Here is a 15,055-nt window from a genome sequence, read left to right on the forward strand (position 1 = left end):
TTTATTGCATTGAAGGGGGGCACAGCACAGTGATTATTGCATTGAAGGGGTCACAGCACACTGTTCATTGCATTGAAGGGGTTACAGCACAGTGTTTATTGCATTGAAGGGGGCACAGCACAGTGTTTATTGCATTGAAGGGGGCACAGCACAGTGTTTATTGCATTGAAGGGGGCACAGCACAGTGTTTATTGCATTGAAGGGGGCACAGCACAGTGTTTATTGCATTGAAGGGGGCACAGCACATTGTTCATTGCATTGAACGGGGCACAGCACAGTGTTTGTTGCATTGAAGGGGGCACAGCACAGTGTTTATTGCATTGAAGGGGGCACAGCACAGTGTTTATTGCATTGAAGGGGGCACAGCACAGTGTTTATTGCATTGAAGGGGTCACAGCACAGTGTTCATTGCATTGAAGGGGTCACAGCACAGTGTTTATTGCATTGAAGGGGGCACAGCACAGTGTTTATTGCATTGAAGGGGGCACAGCACAGTGTTTATTGCATTGAAGGGGGCACAGCACAGTGTTTATTGCATTGAAGGGGGCACAGCACATTGTTCATTGCATTGAACGGGGCACAGCACAGTGTTTGTTGCATTGAAGGGGGCACAGCACAGTGTTTATTGCATTGAAGGGGGCACAGCACAGTGTTTATTGCATTGAAGGGGGCACAGCACAGTGTTTATTGCATTGAAGGGGTCACAGCACAGTGTTCATTGCATTGAAGGGGTCACAGCACAGTGTTTATTGCATTGAAGGGGGTCACAGCACAGTGTTTATTGCATTGAAGGGGTCACAGCACAGTGTTTATTGCATTGAAGGGGGCACAGCACAGTGTTTATTGCATTGAAGGGGGCACAGCACAGTGTTTATTGCATTGAAGGGGTCACAGCACAGTGTTCATTGCATTGAAGGGGCCACAGCACAGTGTTCATTGCATTGAAGGGGGCACAGCACTGTGTTCATTGCATTGAAGGGGGTACGCACGCTGGTCTCGGCATTGAAAGGGGGCACAGCACAGTGTTCATTGCATTGAAGGGGGCACAGCACAGTGTTCATTGCATTGAAGGGGGCACAGCACAGTGTTCATTGCATTGAAGGGGGCACGCACGCTGATCTCTACATTAAAGGGGGCACGCACGCCGATCTCTGCATTAAAGGGGGCATATACCATCTCCTATACCATGACCTGTGACATGCCTATACCATATCTGTGCCATGCCTATACCATATCTGTGCCATGCCTATACCATCTCCTGTACCATCACCTATGCCATGCCTGTACCATCACCTGTGCCATGCCTGTACCATGACTTCAAAGTCACGCAATTTTTTACTGCGTTTTTTGGCGCGAAGCAATACCTATTACATTTTTCTTTTTGCGCCCCCCCAAAAATGTTGAGCACCAGCCGCCACTGTATATAACGTATGAATTATGATCCAATCAATAATATAATTATATATATATATATATGTGTGTGTGTGCATATATGTATATATACATATATATGCATATATATATGCATACAATATATATAATATAAAATGTGTTTGTGTTTTATGCAACTTTTTTTTTTTTTTTTTGAATTTCCCTCCCTAGTTCCGCTCCCATGCAGCATTGCTGCTGCAGGGAACGGAACTAGGAAGTGATCAGAGCGACGGAAACCGACGGAGAGCGGCGGGGATCTCGGCTGGCGGTCACAGCAATGAGAGATCATCGCTGGATCGCCAGGAGAAGGTAAGAGAACACCGCTGCGCTCTCTGCACATTCACCCCGAGCGTGACTAGGGGTTACCGATCCTAGTATGAAAAATCAACCCCGAGTCACGCTCGGGGTTACCGCCAGGGAGGTTAAAGTATTTATATATTCTTAACGGTTCACATTGATGTACAGGGAACTGCATGTGATTCAACCAGGAATCACACTTTATTCCTGTTCAAATCATATGTGATTCTTTGCAGTGCAATTTGAGCCTATTTATTTTGTATGGCTCAAATTGCACCGCACCAACACAAAAAAGGTGCATGCACTTTTTTTGCCACACTGGAGTCCACACTCGCGCAATCCGATTCAGCTAATCTCTCTGCGCTTTGCGAACCATTTTCAAGGTGCCGCTAACTTAACATTAACACCGGCAGCTGTTTGCACTAACGGAGTGTGACTGTGATGTGGGAAACATACTGGAATCGCTGCAAATCCCACTCCGCATCAGTGTGAACCAGGACTTACTGTGAAGTTGTTTTATTGTGAAATTAATTCTCTACAATCCACTAGCTATCTGTTCACATTAAAGAGCTGGCAACAATAGATATAAAAGGCAGAAAGCTAAGATTTTAGTGCTTCTGTTGTAATGGTTAAAGATGAATTTCACAGCAATACCAAAAGCTACGCAGATGAGTAAGGGGTTGTTTTAAAACACTTTTTTTAAGCCATTTTTTTAAGTAAAATTATTCTTCAACACATTTTATCATACATTAGAAACATTTTAATAGGATTTGTTAAACATCATCCACAAAATCCACAAACCATGTGCTGAGAAAAAAATAAAAGTTGCCACATCTGACTTCTTCAGAAAAAGCTGGGTACCTGGCTGTTTTGTAGATCAATTGGCTTTATTACTTCCCCACTCTCTAACAATGCAAATATGGAACTTACTCTACATACACTGGCTGCATGCTTATCTCAGGTTAGTGACCAACTAGTATTTTCATAAGATAATCAGCAATGGCAATCTCAATATTTCTCTCAGATCATGTTTCCATAAACGGAAAAATATTAGAAGACGCTTACAGTCCAGTTATGGAATGCACAAACATAAGGCAAAAAGAGGCTCATATTACTTACATATTCAGCTGTATCATCCATTTCCCACTGAGTTTGGATAGGCAGGTAGAGAAAGAAAGAATATTAGGAATTGCAAAATAAGACTGACGGTGATGACCAGCTCTACTGGTAATCAAAACAGGTCTCACAATAACTGAAAGTGTGTAAAGGAAAAAAATATTCTCTTTCCCCATTGCAAGAAATCAGATTCTTCCTCTCATACTGTATGTTTCTAGCAAAATATGATAGAAAGGAGAATCCAATATATTTTGTACTTTTCCGCAGTGCAGTCATTCCTGTAAACACACACAGGATTTTTTTCTGCCTTAGTGAAAAAAATGTAAAGTTTCTCAAACTATATTTCTAAAGCATTTATTCAAAAAGGTATTACAAAAGAAGCAAGTAGTATAGGTTACTGTAATTTGCATACAGCTTTTGGCTATAAAAAGAGTTTGTTAAAGTAGAGCCAGTCAAACAATTTAAACACGTCCAACTAAAATTCAAGTCTCAAAATATCGAAATACAACAAGATGCATGTTATGTTGCTAACCGGAAACCTGCTTCTGTAAAAACCTTTGGTTTAGAATCATTTTGCTACTAGGAGCTCTGACTTCCCAGATTCCTGTGCAGTGTAAGTCTGGGGGAAAAATTCAGTACACCTATGCAATAAATGCACATTTATAACTGATCCCATCAAAAATGCTGCTAATACAGGAATAAAATTTGGATTCTTGTACGTAAAGGGTAACTCTACTTTCGTGGGGGGGGGGGGGGGGAATCAAATAAAGAAAAAATAATATAGCTTATACAATTGCGACAAAAGTCATATTGTAACTGAATGTTGTTAAAAATTACCTTTCCTTTTCAATATGCAGCACTGTAACTTTCTGAAAATGCAATGCAATATGGCTACCTGGAGGTGTACAGAAAGTGTACAGAACGCCCCCCAGAAACATAATTTCCTACTTGTGTGATTGGATTACCAATTTTCCAAGAAGTCTACACTAAGATACAAGTCAGATTTCAGTCCCCTGCAAAAAAAAATAATTTTTGGTGAAATAAATTCAATAGGATATCCATGGCTAAAAGGATTTCAGCTCCAGCAGCTTTCCTCATTAGAGCCCTGTAGGTGCACAGTTGATTGATAGTTTTAAAACCACTCCCATTAGACTCACTATCCCACATGGATACAGACACATAAGGATTTCTTCAGAATAACAAAAGGTAGAAATCTGCAACAAAGTTTGTTAAAATCACCCAGATCACCCAGTGGGGAATGATTTTTTTCTAAGCAAAAGTGGAATTACCCTTTAACATAAAATCCCTTTCTTGGATGGATGCAGCCTTTTTTGGAATTGTGTCATACCCCTTTTCTAAGGGGTTTACATTTATACCAAAATGAATACCAACCAAAAGAAATGGGAGCACTAAGTCTTTCAATGGACTAAAAAGGATGTTACAGTTAGCACAAACCCTCCTTTATTTTTATTCATCCATTAAGAAATATAGTGTTCATATTTCTGATCCATCGGATGTCCCTAAGCAGTTCAGAAAATAGAGTGGTGGGTAAACCCCCCAAAAAGGTGATCTAGAACACACCATAACCAAATTGGGAGCTCATTAATCTGCCTGCAATATCTTGTGACTAAAACTTGCTTTGTTTAATGCACTTGAAAAATGAATGTAATACGTGGAGCTCTGTTAGCAGCCTTACAAACTTGAGCCACAGAGGCCTGATGGCACAGGCCGAAGACACACTCACTGCCCTGGTGGAGGGAGTTCAGAAAGGCAAAGGAGAGCTTTCACTTTTAACTACCAAACAGTGTTCAAACTCCACTGGGAAATGGTGGATCTACCAGCTGGAAATCTCTTCTTGGGACGCTCGGAATTTCAAAGAAGGAATATAATAGAAAGGAAGCTAAGGCACTAAGACAGACCCTAACAGCCCTACCCACATATAAACAGTTGAATGTGTAACAGTTGGACACAAGCAGGCAATACATTTAAGTAGAAATCAAGGACTACCTTGGGTAGAGGGAAGGGATCAGCCTCACCACAACATTATGACTGCAAAGCACAAAAAGGTTCCTACAGGACAAACAGACAACTCAGAAACCCTCCTGACTGAGGTAATCACCACAAGCAAAGTCAGGGAAGAACTGAGAAGACAAAAGTTTAGGATCCCTTGGTTGAATTTGAGATGCGATAGGAAAAGCTGTAGTTTAGTGAATCAGTGGCTAATGGTCTCTGGACAAGAAAATCCTGGCCCTTGATGGTATTCAAGTAATCTTAAACCCTTAGTGCACCCTAAGTCGCACCAGATAGACTGATATATTGTACAAGATGAGGTGCCACGCTATGAGAAAGGCGTGAGAATGCTCTAACAAAAAATTATCCATCCCAATGACATTGATAAGTGCAAAAACTAGAAAAGGTGGAAATAAATAAATGTGCAAAATACAAGCAATATATTAATCATAAATATCACATTGAATAGTGGAATAAAAAAAGTGTCAGAAGGCTCTAACACAAAGTGCTGTAATACAGCTATATAAATCTGTGCAAAAATATAAAATAAATGTGTAAAGTGCAGAGTGCTATATATACAAACTGAAAACAATGTGCTGCCAATACACAAAGAGAATGAACAATATTATAACATTGTATAAAAGTCCTTGAAATAGTGATCAAATCAAGTGTAAAGTCTGTATCCAAAAAGAGAAAAACAATCCGTGTTCGGAAATAAAAAGATGTCACCACATGTGCGACCTTCACCATAAGGGTAGTAAGGAGCACTTGCTTACCAGAAAACATGGACTTTACTGCGGGTAGCACAGAGTCAAACAGGCAGGGGGTTATTAACCTTACTGGTGTAGCATCATTAAAAGGTTGACAACTTTTCTTCAAATCTCTCGGATACCCAGAAAAACAAAAGGTCTCCACATAGTGTAATATCATCAAAACAGGGCTTTATTAAAAGGTAGAAAACTTACACTTTCTGTACAAATAGTAGGCAATTCAATTGTGATCACAAATGGTCTCCAAACAATGCAATGACATGGGATAAACCCACTCCAACCCGATGTACGTTTCGTTCACATAGACTTTATCTGGGGAGTGAGTTTATCCCATGTATTGTGTAGTTTAGAGACCATTTGTGATCACAACTGAATTGCCTACTATTTGTACAGAAAGTGTAAGTTTTCTACCTTTTAATAAAGCCCTGTTTATATGATATTACACTATGTGGAGACCTTTTCTTTTTCTGGGTATCCGAGAGATTTGAAGAAAAGTTGTCAACCTTTTAATGATGCTACACCAGTAAGGTTAATAACCCCCTGCCTGTTTGACTCTGTGCTACCCGCAGTAAAGTCCATGTTTTTTGGTAAGCGCTCCTGACTTCCCTTAAGTGATGGTCACACATGTGGTGACATCTTTTTATTTTTGAACACGGATTGTTTTTCTCTTCTTGGATACAGACTTTACACTTGATTTGATCACTATTTCAAGGACTTTTATACAATTTTATAATATTGTTCAGTCCCCTTTGTGTATTGGCAGCACATTATTTGCAATTTGTATATATAGCATTCTGCAATTTATAAACATTTATTTTATATTTTTGCACAGACTTATATAGCTATGTTACAGCACTTTATGTGTTAGAGCCTTCAGACACTTTTTTTATTCCACTATTCAATGTGATATTAATGATTCATATATTGCTTGTATTTTGCATATTTATTTCCACCTTATTTAGTCTTTGCACATATCCATGTCATCGGGATGGATCATTTTTTGTGTTAGAGCATTCTAACACCTTTCTCATAGCATGGCACCTGGTTTTGAATTTTCGTTGTTTAACAATATTGTTGTACTGTAGTGTCAGCAGCTATTTTTGCAGATAGTGGCGCAGTAATTTTTACACATATCCAATTTATTGTACAAGATGTCTTGAGTTCCAATTTTCATCACAGATGATATTAAGGGTAATTTGATCCACACAAGTGAGAAGTTCTAAATCTGCTTCTGTGGACTCCAAATTCTGGCTCATGGACTTGGCTCACTTAGTAAGGATCTGGGTGATCAAGACCCAGGAGGGAGCTGGTGAAAATGTAGGTGTTCTCAACCCCCTTAAAAAGTAAGCAGACTGTTTCACTCTGTTTAGAACACCAAGCAATGGAACGTCACTTTGGGTGACCTCATTATGAGAGTACAGGGATTTGGAATCAGAGGCCAGTTCCATGGAAGACAGCAGCCCCCATTCCCATTTGGTTAGGACTAACATATGCATGTGCGATTCTACTGGGGTAAGAAGTACACTTATGACCCCTGCAGTCAGGCTGCATAACAAATTGGAAAGGCATGATCTACAGCCCTCCAATGCAGAGAAAAATGGATCAGTGTTAAGGTGCATACAGTATCTCACAAAAGTGAGTACACCCCTCACATTTTTGTAAATATTTTATTATATCTTTTCATGTGACAACACTGAAGAAATGACACTTTGCTACAATGTAAAGTAGTGAGTGTACAGCTTGTATAACAGTGCAAATTTGCTGTTCGCTCAAAATAACTCAACACACAGCTATTAATGTCCAAACCACTGGTAACAATAGTGAGCACCCCTAAGTGAAAATGCCCAAATTGGGCCCAATTAGCCCTTATCATGTGACTCGTTAGTGTTACAAGGTCTCAGGTGTGAATGGGGAGCAGGTGTGTTAAATTTGGTGTTATCGCTTTTACTCTCTCATACTGGTCACTGGAAGTTCAAAATGGCACCTCGTGGCAAAGAACTCTCTGGGGAACTGAAAAAAAGAATTGTTGCTCTACATAAAGATGGCCTAGGCTATAAAAAGATTGCCAAGACCCTGAAACTGAGCTGAAGCACGGTGGCCAAGACCATACAGCGGTTTAACAGGACAGGTTCCACTCAGAACAGGCTTCACTATGGTCAACCAAAGAGGTTGAGTGCACGTGCTCAGCGCAATATCCAGAGGTTGTCTTTGGGAAACAGACGTATGAGTGCTGCCAGCATTGCTGCAAAAGTTGAAGGGGTGGGGGTCAGCCTGTCAGTGCTCAGACCATATGCCACACACTCCATCAAATTGGTCTGCATGGCTGTCGTCCCAGAAGAAAGCCTCTTCTAAAGATGATGCACAAGAAAGTATGCAAACAGTTTGCTGAAGACAAGCAGCCTAAGGGCATGGATTACTGGAACCATGTCTTGTGCTCTGATGAGACCAATATAAACTTATTTGGTTCAGATGGTGTCAAATGTGTGTGGCGGCAACCAGACAAGTATCTTGCCTACAGTCAACCATGAATGCCAACATGTACTGTGACATACTGAAGCAGAGTATGATCCCCTCCCTTTGGAGACTGGGCCGCAGGGCAGTATTCCAACATGAAAATGACCCCTAACACACCTCCATGACAACCACTGCCTTGCTAAAGAATCTGAGGGTAAAGATGATGGACTGGCCAAGCATGTCTCCAGGCCTAAACCCTATTGAGCATCTAAGGAGGGCATCCTCAAACAGAAGCTAGAGGAGTGTGAGTTCTCTAACATCCACTGCCTCTGCGATGTCGTCTTAGAAGAGTGGAAGAGGACTCCAGTGTCATCCTGTGAAGCTCTGGTGAACTCCATGCCCAAGAGGGTTAAGGCAGTGCTGGAAAATAATGGTGTCCACACAAAATATTGAAACTTTGGGCCCAATTTGAACATTTTCACTTAGGGGTGTACTCACTTTTGTTGCCAGCGGTTAAGACATTATTGGCTTTGTGTTGAGTTATTTTGAGGGGACAGCAAATTTACACTGTTATACAAACTGTACACTCACTACTTTACATTGTAGCAAAGTGTCATTTCTTCAGTGTTGTCACATGAAAAGATATAATAAAAGGTGTACTCACTTTTGTAGGTTCTGGCACATCAGAAAGCTCAACAGAGGCCTCAGATACAGACACTGAAGTGGTCAGCTTGTTTGTCAGTGTACAGTTATCACAAATAGAGCTCTCCTTGTCTCAGGCAAAATCAACCTTTAAGAAAAAACATTCAGTAAAAGGAGGGTTTGCCTGCTTGACTTACTACTTCCCTTCTGTGTATAATCTAGAAAGGAAGTCAACTAGAAAAATGGAATGGGAATAAATCAATATGGAAGGGGGGGGGGGGTGAGGTAGATGGCGCTGCCTAACATTAATAATAGTAATATATCTAGATAAAGTCAGGTGTAACAAGGCACTAGGCAGAGTGAATCATAAAAGCATGTAAATGTCATACTATATCATAACATAGAATTAAGTATTTAGATAATTAATTAAATAAATAAATAAATAAGTAAATACGTGAAAGTGCCAAAAATGTGCCAATGGTGATATAATACAAAAATAACGGAATATGGGGGTGAAAAAGAAGTGTGTACCAATTTAACTTGGTGAAATGAATACAATAAATGGCAAAATAAAGTGACTGAGAACAAGTTGGTACAATGTGCAATATGGGGTAGTTAGATGCTTAGTTATAATATCAAATGATAAATAAATTAATTAATAACTATAAATCCAAAGTGTAAAGTGATCTCTAATAGTGACAATTGGTGCAATACCAATTAACAATGAAATAAAGTGGCTGGTGCTGTAGGGACCAATGTGCAAATCACTATAGCAACAAAAAAAAAAAAAATATAAGTGACTATGGTGGTAAAATCGATTCTGGCAAAAAGTCCATAAGGTGATAATTGGTGTTGAATCCAAAAATTAGGTGGGTCTTGGGGTGATCCGCTCCAGATGTGCAGGTGAGGAAACAAGGTGCTCCGATCTCAGTAAAGCCCGCACTCACCAGAACACTGTACCCCTACAGGGGTAAGACGTTGTACCCTCCTGGGGTGTAATCCTGTTTAGGCAAGGGGCCCTGTAATCAGTGTTTCAGGTCATCTGGTTGGATCATCACTCCAGGACAAGAACACACTCAAAAGGTATTACTTGATATGGCTCCAAGGGGCGTAATATTAAAATGGTAAACGAGCGTGATAAGGATCGGGACCACAACTACCTGGGTATGTGGCGAGGCTTCCGGAACACCGCGCGCTACAAACACCGGAAGCGTGCAGGCTTTACTGAGAGCGGAGAACCTTGTTTCCTCACCTGCACATCTGGAGCAGATCACCCCAAGACCCACCTAATTTTTGGATTCAACACCAATTATCATCTTATGGACTTTTTGCCAGAATCGATTTTACCACCATAGTCACTTATAATTTTTTTATTTTTTTTGCTATAGTGATTTGCACATTGGTCCCTACAGCACCAGCCACTTTATTTCATTGTTAATAACTTTAGGACCAGAGGATTTTCCTGCTTTACGTCCAGGCCACTTTTTGCGATTCGGCACTGTGCGACTTTAACTGACAATTGCGCGGTCATGCAACACTGTACCCAAACAAAATTTACGTCCTTTTTTCCCCACAAACAGAGCTTTCTTTTGGTGGTATTTGATCACCTCTGCGCTTTTCATTTTTTGCGATATTAATAAAAAAATGCAACAATTTTGAAGAAATAACAATATTTTTCTACTTTGACAGTTAAAAAATATCCAATATATTCAATTTTTGTCATATATTTAGGCCAAAATGTATTTAGCTACATGTCTGACAAAAAAATTCTCAATGAGCGTATTTTTAACCGCTTTATGACCAAAAGGTTTTACCCTATTCCTAACCAGGCCATATTTTGCGATTCGGCACTGCGTTATTTTAACGGACAATTGCGCGGTCGTGCGACACTGTACCCAAATTAAATTTATGTCCTTTTTTTCCCCACAAATAGAACTTTCTTTTGGTGGTATTTAATCACCTGTGCAATTTTTAATTTTTGCGCTATAAACCAAAAAAGAGCAACAATTTTGAAAAAATAACAATATTTTTCACATTTTTTATAGGAAATTCCCCCCAAAAAATGTAAAAAATCTAAATTTTTTAACATTTTAGGCCAATTTGTTTTCTGCTACATATTTTTGGTAAAAAAAAAAAATCGCAATAAGCGTATTTTGATTGGTTTGCGCAAAAGTTATCGCAGCTACTAACTACGGGAAATTTATGTAATTTTTATTGTTTTTTTTAACTAGTAATGGCGGCGATCGGCAATATTTTTTGCGGGACTGCGACATTGCGGCGGACAGATCGGACCCCTAACTATAAATATGCACTGTTACTGTAAAAATGACACTGGCAGGGAAGGGGTTAACTTTTATTGGTGATCAAGGGGTTAATGTATGCCTGGTGCTTACTGATGTGTGTGGGGGGAGGGGATTGAGTGACACAGGCACAGATCGCAGGTTCAGCTATGCTGAATCCTGTAATCTGTCCCTGCCTGTCACATAGGAGATCTCCTCACTCGATCCCCGACGATCGGGGAAGAGCGGCGGTTATCACCGCCGCTCCTCCCCTGGTCTGACTCCCGCTGTGTCTGAATACAGCAGGAGCGAGCCTCCGGCGGCGCACGTGCGCCGCCCACAAAAGGAAGGAGTCCAGCGACGTAGACCTACATCGCTGGACGATAACAAGCCACTTTGCCGCAGTACGCTCCATGTGAGCGGTCGGCAAGTGGTTAATTGGTATTGCACCAATTGTCACTATTGGAGATCACTTTGCACTTTGGATTTATATTTATTCATTTATTTATTATCATTTGATATTATAACTAAGCATCTACCTCATATTGCACATTGTACCAACTTGTTCTCAGTCATTTTATTTGGCCATTTATTGTATTCATTTCACCAAGTTAAATTGGTACACACCTCTTTTTCACCCACATATTGCGTTATTTTTGTATTATATCACCATTGGCACATTTTTGGCACTTTCACGTATATATTTATTTATCTAAATACTTAATTCTATGTTATGATATAGTGTGACATTTACATGCTTTTATGATTCACTCTGCCTAGTGCCTTGTTACACCTGACTTTATCTAGATATATTACTATTATTAATTTTAGGCAGCGCCATGTACCTCAACCCCCCCCCCCCCCTCCTTCTATCTCTCGTATATCTCCTAGAGCTATACTTTGGAGGTAGGCAGCAGCCAGTTATCTGTATCCTTAGCATGGATTCACCCCCTTTTCAATCAATAAATCAATATGCTCCCCTGTGTCCCATGCAAGGTGAAGGCCTAAATGGTGATGGACCAAGAAGGTTCTGCTCCGTTTCTGCAGAGGTTAGCAACTCCAGTACTGGTATAGTCATCCAGTGAAAAAAATGGTGACCACCTCATGGACATGGCAAAACTAGTTGGAGTAGTACCAAGCACTGAACACAGAAAACAGGAGGGAATCCTGATACAGCATGTACTTATACACACAGCACACTTACAGGGAAAGGAGTCTTCAGAGACAGGGGACAGGAAAAGAAACTGCCTCAGCTCTAGACCAATGAATTTACTGCAATGAAACCTCAGACCAGAGCTGACACATGAAAGCGTCTTATGTAGAAAGAAAGATTTACAGTAATGGGAACCACCCCAATTTATAACTAGCCTTTGAGGCAAGTAGATGCCATTTTTGTATCGCTTGCTTGCTGAAATTGGTATGGAGAAACACTGGATGCCTTCAGCTTCCATTTTGCTTTTGCTGGGCTTCTAATTTTCCCTGCACTTTTAAGGGGGAATATCTGTCCTTAATTTATGAAGGCTCTCAAATATAAGAGTTTGCACCAAACTTTACAGAGGAGCCTTGACGAGGCAGTATGGCTTCCACATATATCTGCAAATGTGTGCAAATACAACCTCTTATTTTAGCAGCAATTGTTAGACAGTGACATTTTTTTTTTCAGGCTAGCTGGTAAGTGTGCTGGAAAAGCATTTGTTTTTGTTTTTTAAGGGAAGGCACAGCTTGGCATGTATCCAGAGGGCATAGCTACTGCAGGGCTGCCCCATTAAACGGATCTGGAAAAAACTGAGCATGATGGCTAAATGGACAGATTTCCGAGATTTAGCATTCAGCTTGAACCTACCAGCCACTGCTGACTAAGGAACTTGAGGTCCTGAAGTACAGCAGAGCTTAAAGAAAGTCCATCACCAAGTAAAACTAAGCAGGATGATGAGTGGAGGGGTTATGGTCTCAAGGAGCTGGCCTAAACCTCACAAAATGCTGTGTCCTTTAATGAACATTAAAAAACCTTTGTATACTATATGAAATTGAATACTTGTTCTGATAAAAAAGAAGTGTGCTCCTAATTTTCTATTTGAGCCTTTGCTGAAATCCCAAGAAGAATTCCTCTCATTTCTATAATATTGGGGGGGGGGGTTCTGTCATCTCACCACAGGTAAAGGGGAGTTCCAGTCCCCCCACCAAAATATTTAAAGTAAGCAGCAACAAATACTGTAGCTGCTGACTTTTGATGTTATGGACACTTACGCCAAATGTGGCACCAAAAGGGGGGGAGGAAGCAAACAAGCAGAGCTTCCTCTTTTGGGTGGAGCTCCGCTTTAAGAGCTGACAGCATTTCTGGAAGGCATTAACAGTCATTTTCTGTACTATAGTATTTTTAATGGGATAGACCATAAACAAATGTGCATTTACAGCATTGTACAATTTTAATGGTCAGAGTACAGGCTGGTGTGCATGACTAAGTCAGGGAAATGCAGTCCCTGGTAAGAAACTGAAACAAAATTAGGGGTACGCAGAGAAGGTACTTTTGACTAATAAAAGTTGTTTAAGGATATTGAAGTACCCACTTTAAGGTAGAACTTTTACTTTTAAACACCTTAGAAGGCTAACATGTTTATTTTGCCGGTGCTCCCAAATTACACCTATTGCACCTATTTTTCACTCATGTACTGTTGATCCACAACCGTCAAAACCTATATGCAAAAATGTACTGTGTATTTTTTTTTTACCAAATTACCTGAGAATCAGTCAGCATAACATCCCTTATAAAGGGAAGCCCTTTTGCCTCTCCATTTTCAATTTTAACATAGTGAACTTGATAGCCACGAATTTGGCCGTGTTGACGGTTTTGGACAGGAGAACGCCAAAATACTTTAATGGCGGTCGAGTTTATTACTTCCACCTCAACTTTTCTTGGTGGAGCACTGGGCACTGAAGAAAAATAAAAAAAATTCCAATCACTTTTTTTAAATAGCTTTTCCTCCACTAGAACAATAATATTTCTGAACTACAATGGAACAAAAATGCTAGGTCATAGGCTGTGTATACCTAACTAAATACTTTTTTGGGCCTACTACTATCTGGGCATTCATTATGGGGATTTCCCTTCACTTTCCTAGTGACATCAGTTTCACCAGACAAGACAAACTATTAAAGTAGTAAATGAGAGGAAAATCTCTGTAATGGAGCAATAGATATAAGTAAAAATTTGACAATGTTTATAAAAATTAAGTTAAAATTAGTCTGCAGTTCACATCCATTTTACTATAAAGCAACAAAAAACTAAGCTGACACTGTTAAACACTTCTTTGAATTAAGCAACACATCATACGCTGAATCAGGTTTCAAGGGACACCTCTATTTGGACAGGTGTATGTACACTCTTATTGTGTCATGTCCACAGAGCTATTGCAATTTACAACTCACTCAAACTATGGGCATGTATTAGGTAAGCAGAAGTAAGACTGTGGGCAAAAAACAAACAGACATATTTTGCAGCCTATCAATAGCATTAACACAGCACTAAAACATTATTATATTAAATGTTTTTCTTGACAGCAGATCCAATACTTTTCTGCTCCCTGCAAAAGACCAAGTTCCACAGTAAAAATGACAGTTACAACATTAAGACAAATAATACACAATGGTGTAACTGTCAGCGTTTAATCTAAAGACATTATTATTATAATACAGGATTTATATAGCGCCAACAGTTTGCGCAGCGCTTAACAAAATGAAGGCAGACATTTTAGTTACAATACAATTTGGTACAAAAGGACTCAGAGGGCACCTTTTTTTCAGATGAACGATAGAGAAAAGAATGTTGCTGTAACTGCTTAAAGGTTTTAGCTGGAGCTGACCTTTAAATTGTCTTATTTTAAAGTCCATTTAAAATTACATATTATTCCAAAGGGTGACAACACTGCTGCATGGTTTCATGTTCACAAAATGAACAGCACTGTCACCCAATTAACAGAAAGTTGAAAAACAACAGATCTACTGACAGGATCATCAAACAATAAGACTAAGGCCCCTTTCACACAGGCGGACCGTTCA

The 15,055-nt window shown here is 39.9% G+C and overlaps 1 protein-coding gene across 12 annotated transcripts in view; it reads right to left on the minus strand.

Moving 5' to 3' along the window:
• The window catches only part of PTPRS (protein tyrosine phosphatase receptor type S), a 540,344-nt gene that overhangs the window by 268,899 nt on the left and 256,390 nt on the right, over nt 1–15,055 (minus strand). For 6 of the 12 annotated variants that reach the window (XM_082243957.1, XM_082243961.1, XM_082243965.1 and 3 more), the window contains 2 exons: nt 13,737–13,930; nt 2,848–2,874 (listed from right to left, as the gene is read on the minus strand). The exons of 3 other annotated variants lie outside the window; for them this stretch is intronic. In XM_082243957.1, the coding sequence (XP_082100083.1) occupies nt 2,848–2,874; nt 13,737–13,930 (221 nt within the window). The remainder of the gene's footprint in view (nt 1–2,847; nt 2,875–13,736; nt 13,931–15,055) is intronic. 3 more of the 12 variants (XM_082243958.1, XM_082243963.1, XM_082243962.1) reach the window with 1 other exon arrangement.

Source organism: Pelophylax lessonae (genome assembly GCF_965119305.1).
Source record: "Pelophylax lessonae genome assembly, chromosome: 1".
NCBI lineage: Eukaryota > Metazoa > Chordata > Amphibia > Anura > Ranidae > Pelophylax > Pelophylax lessonae.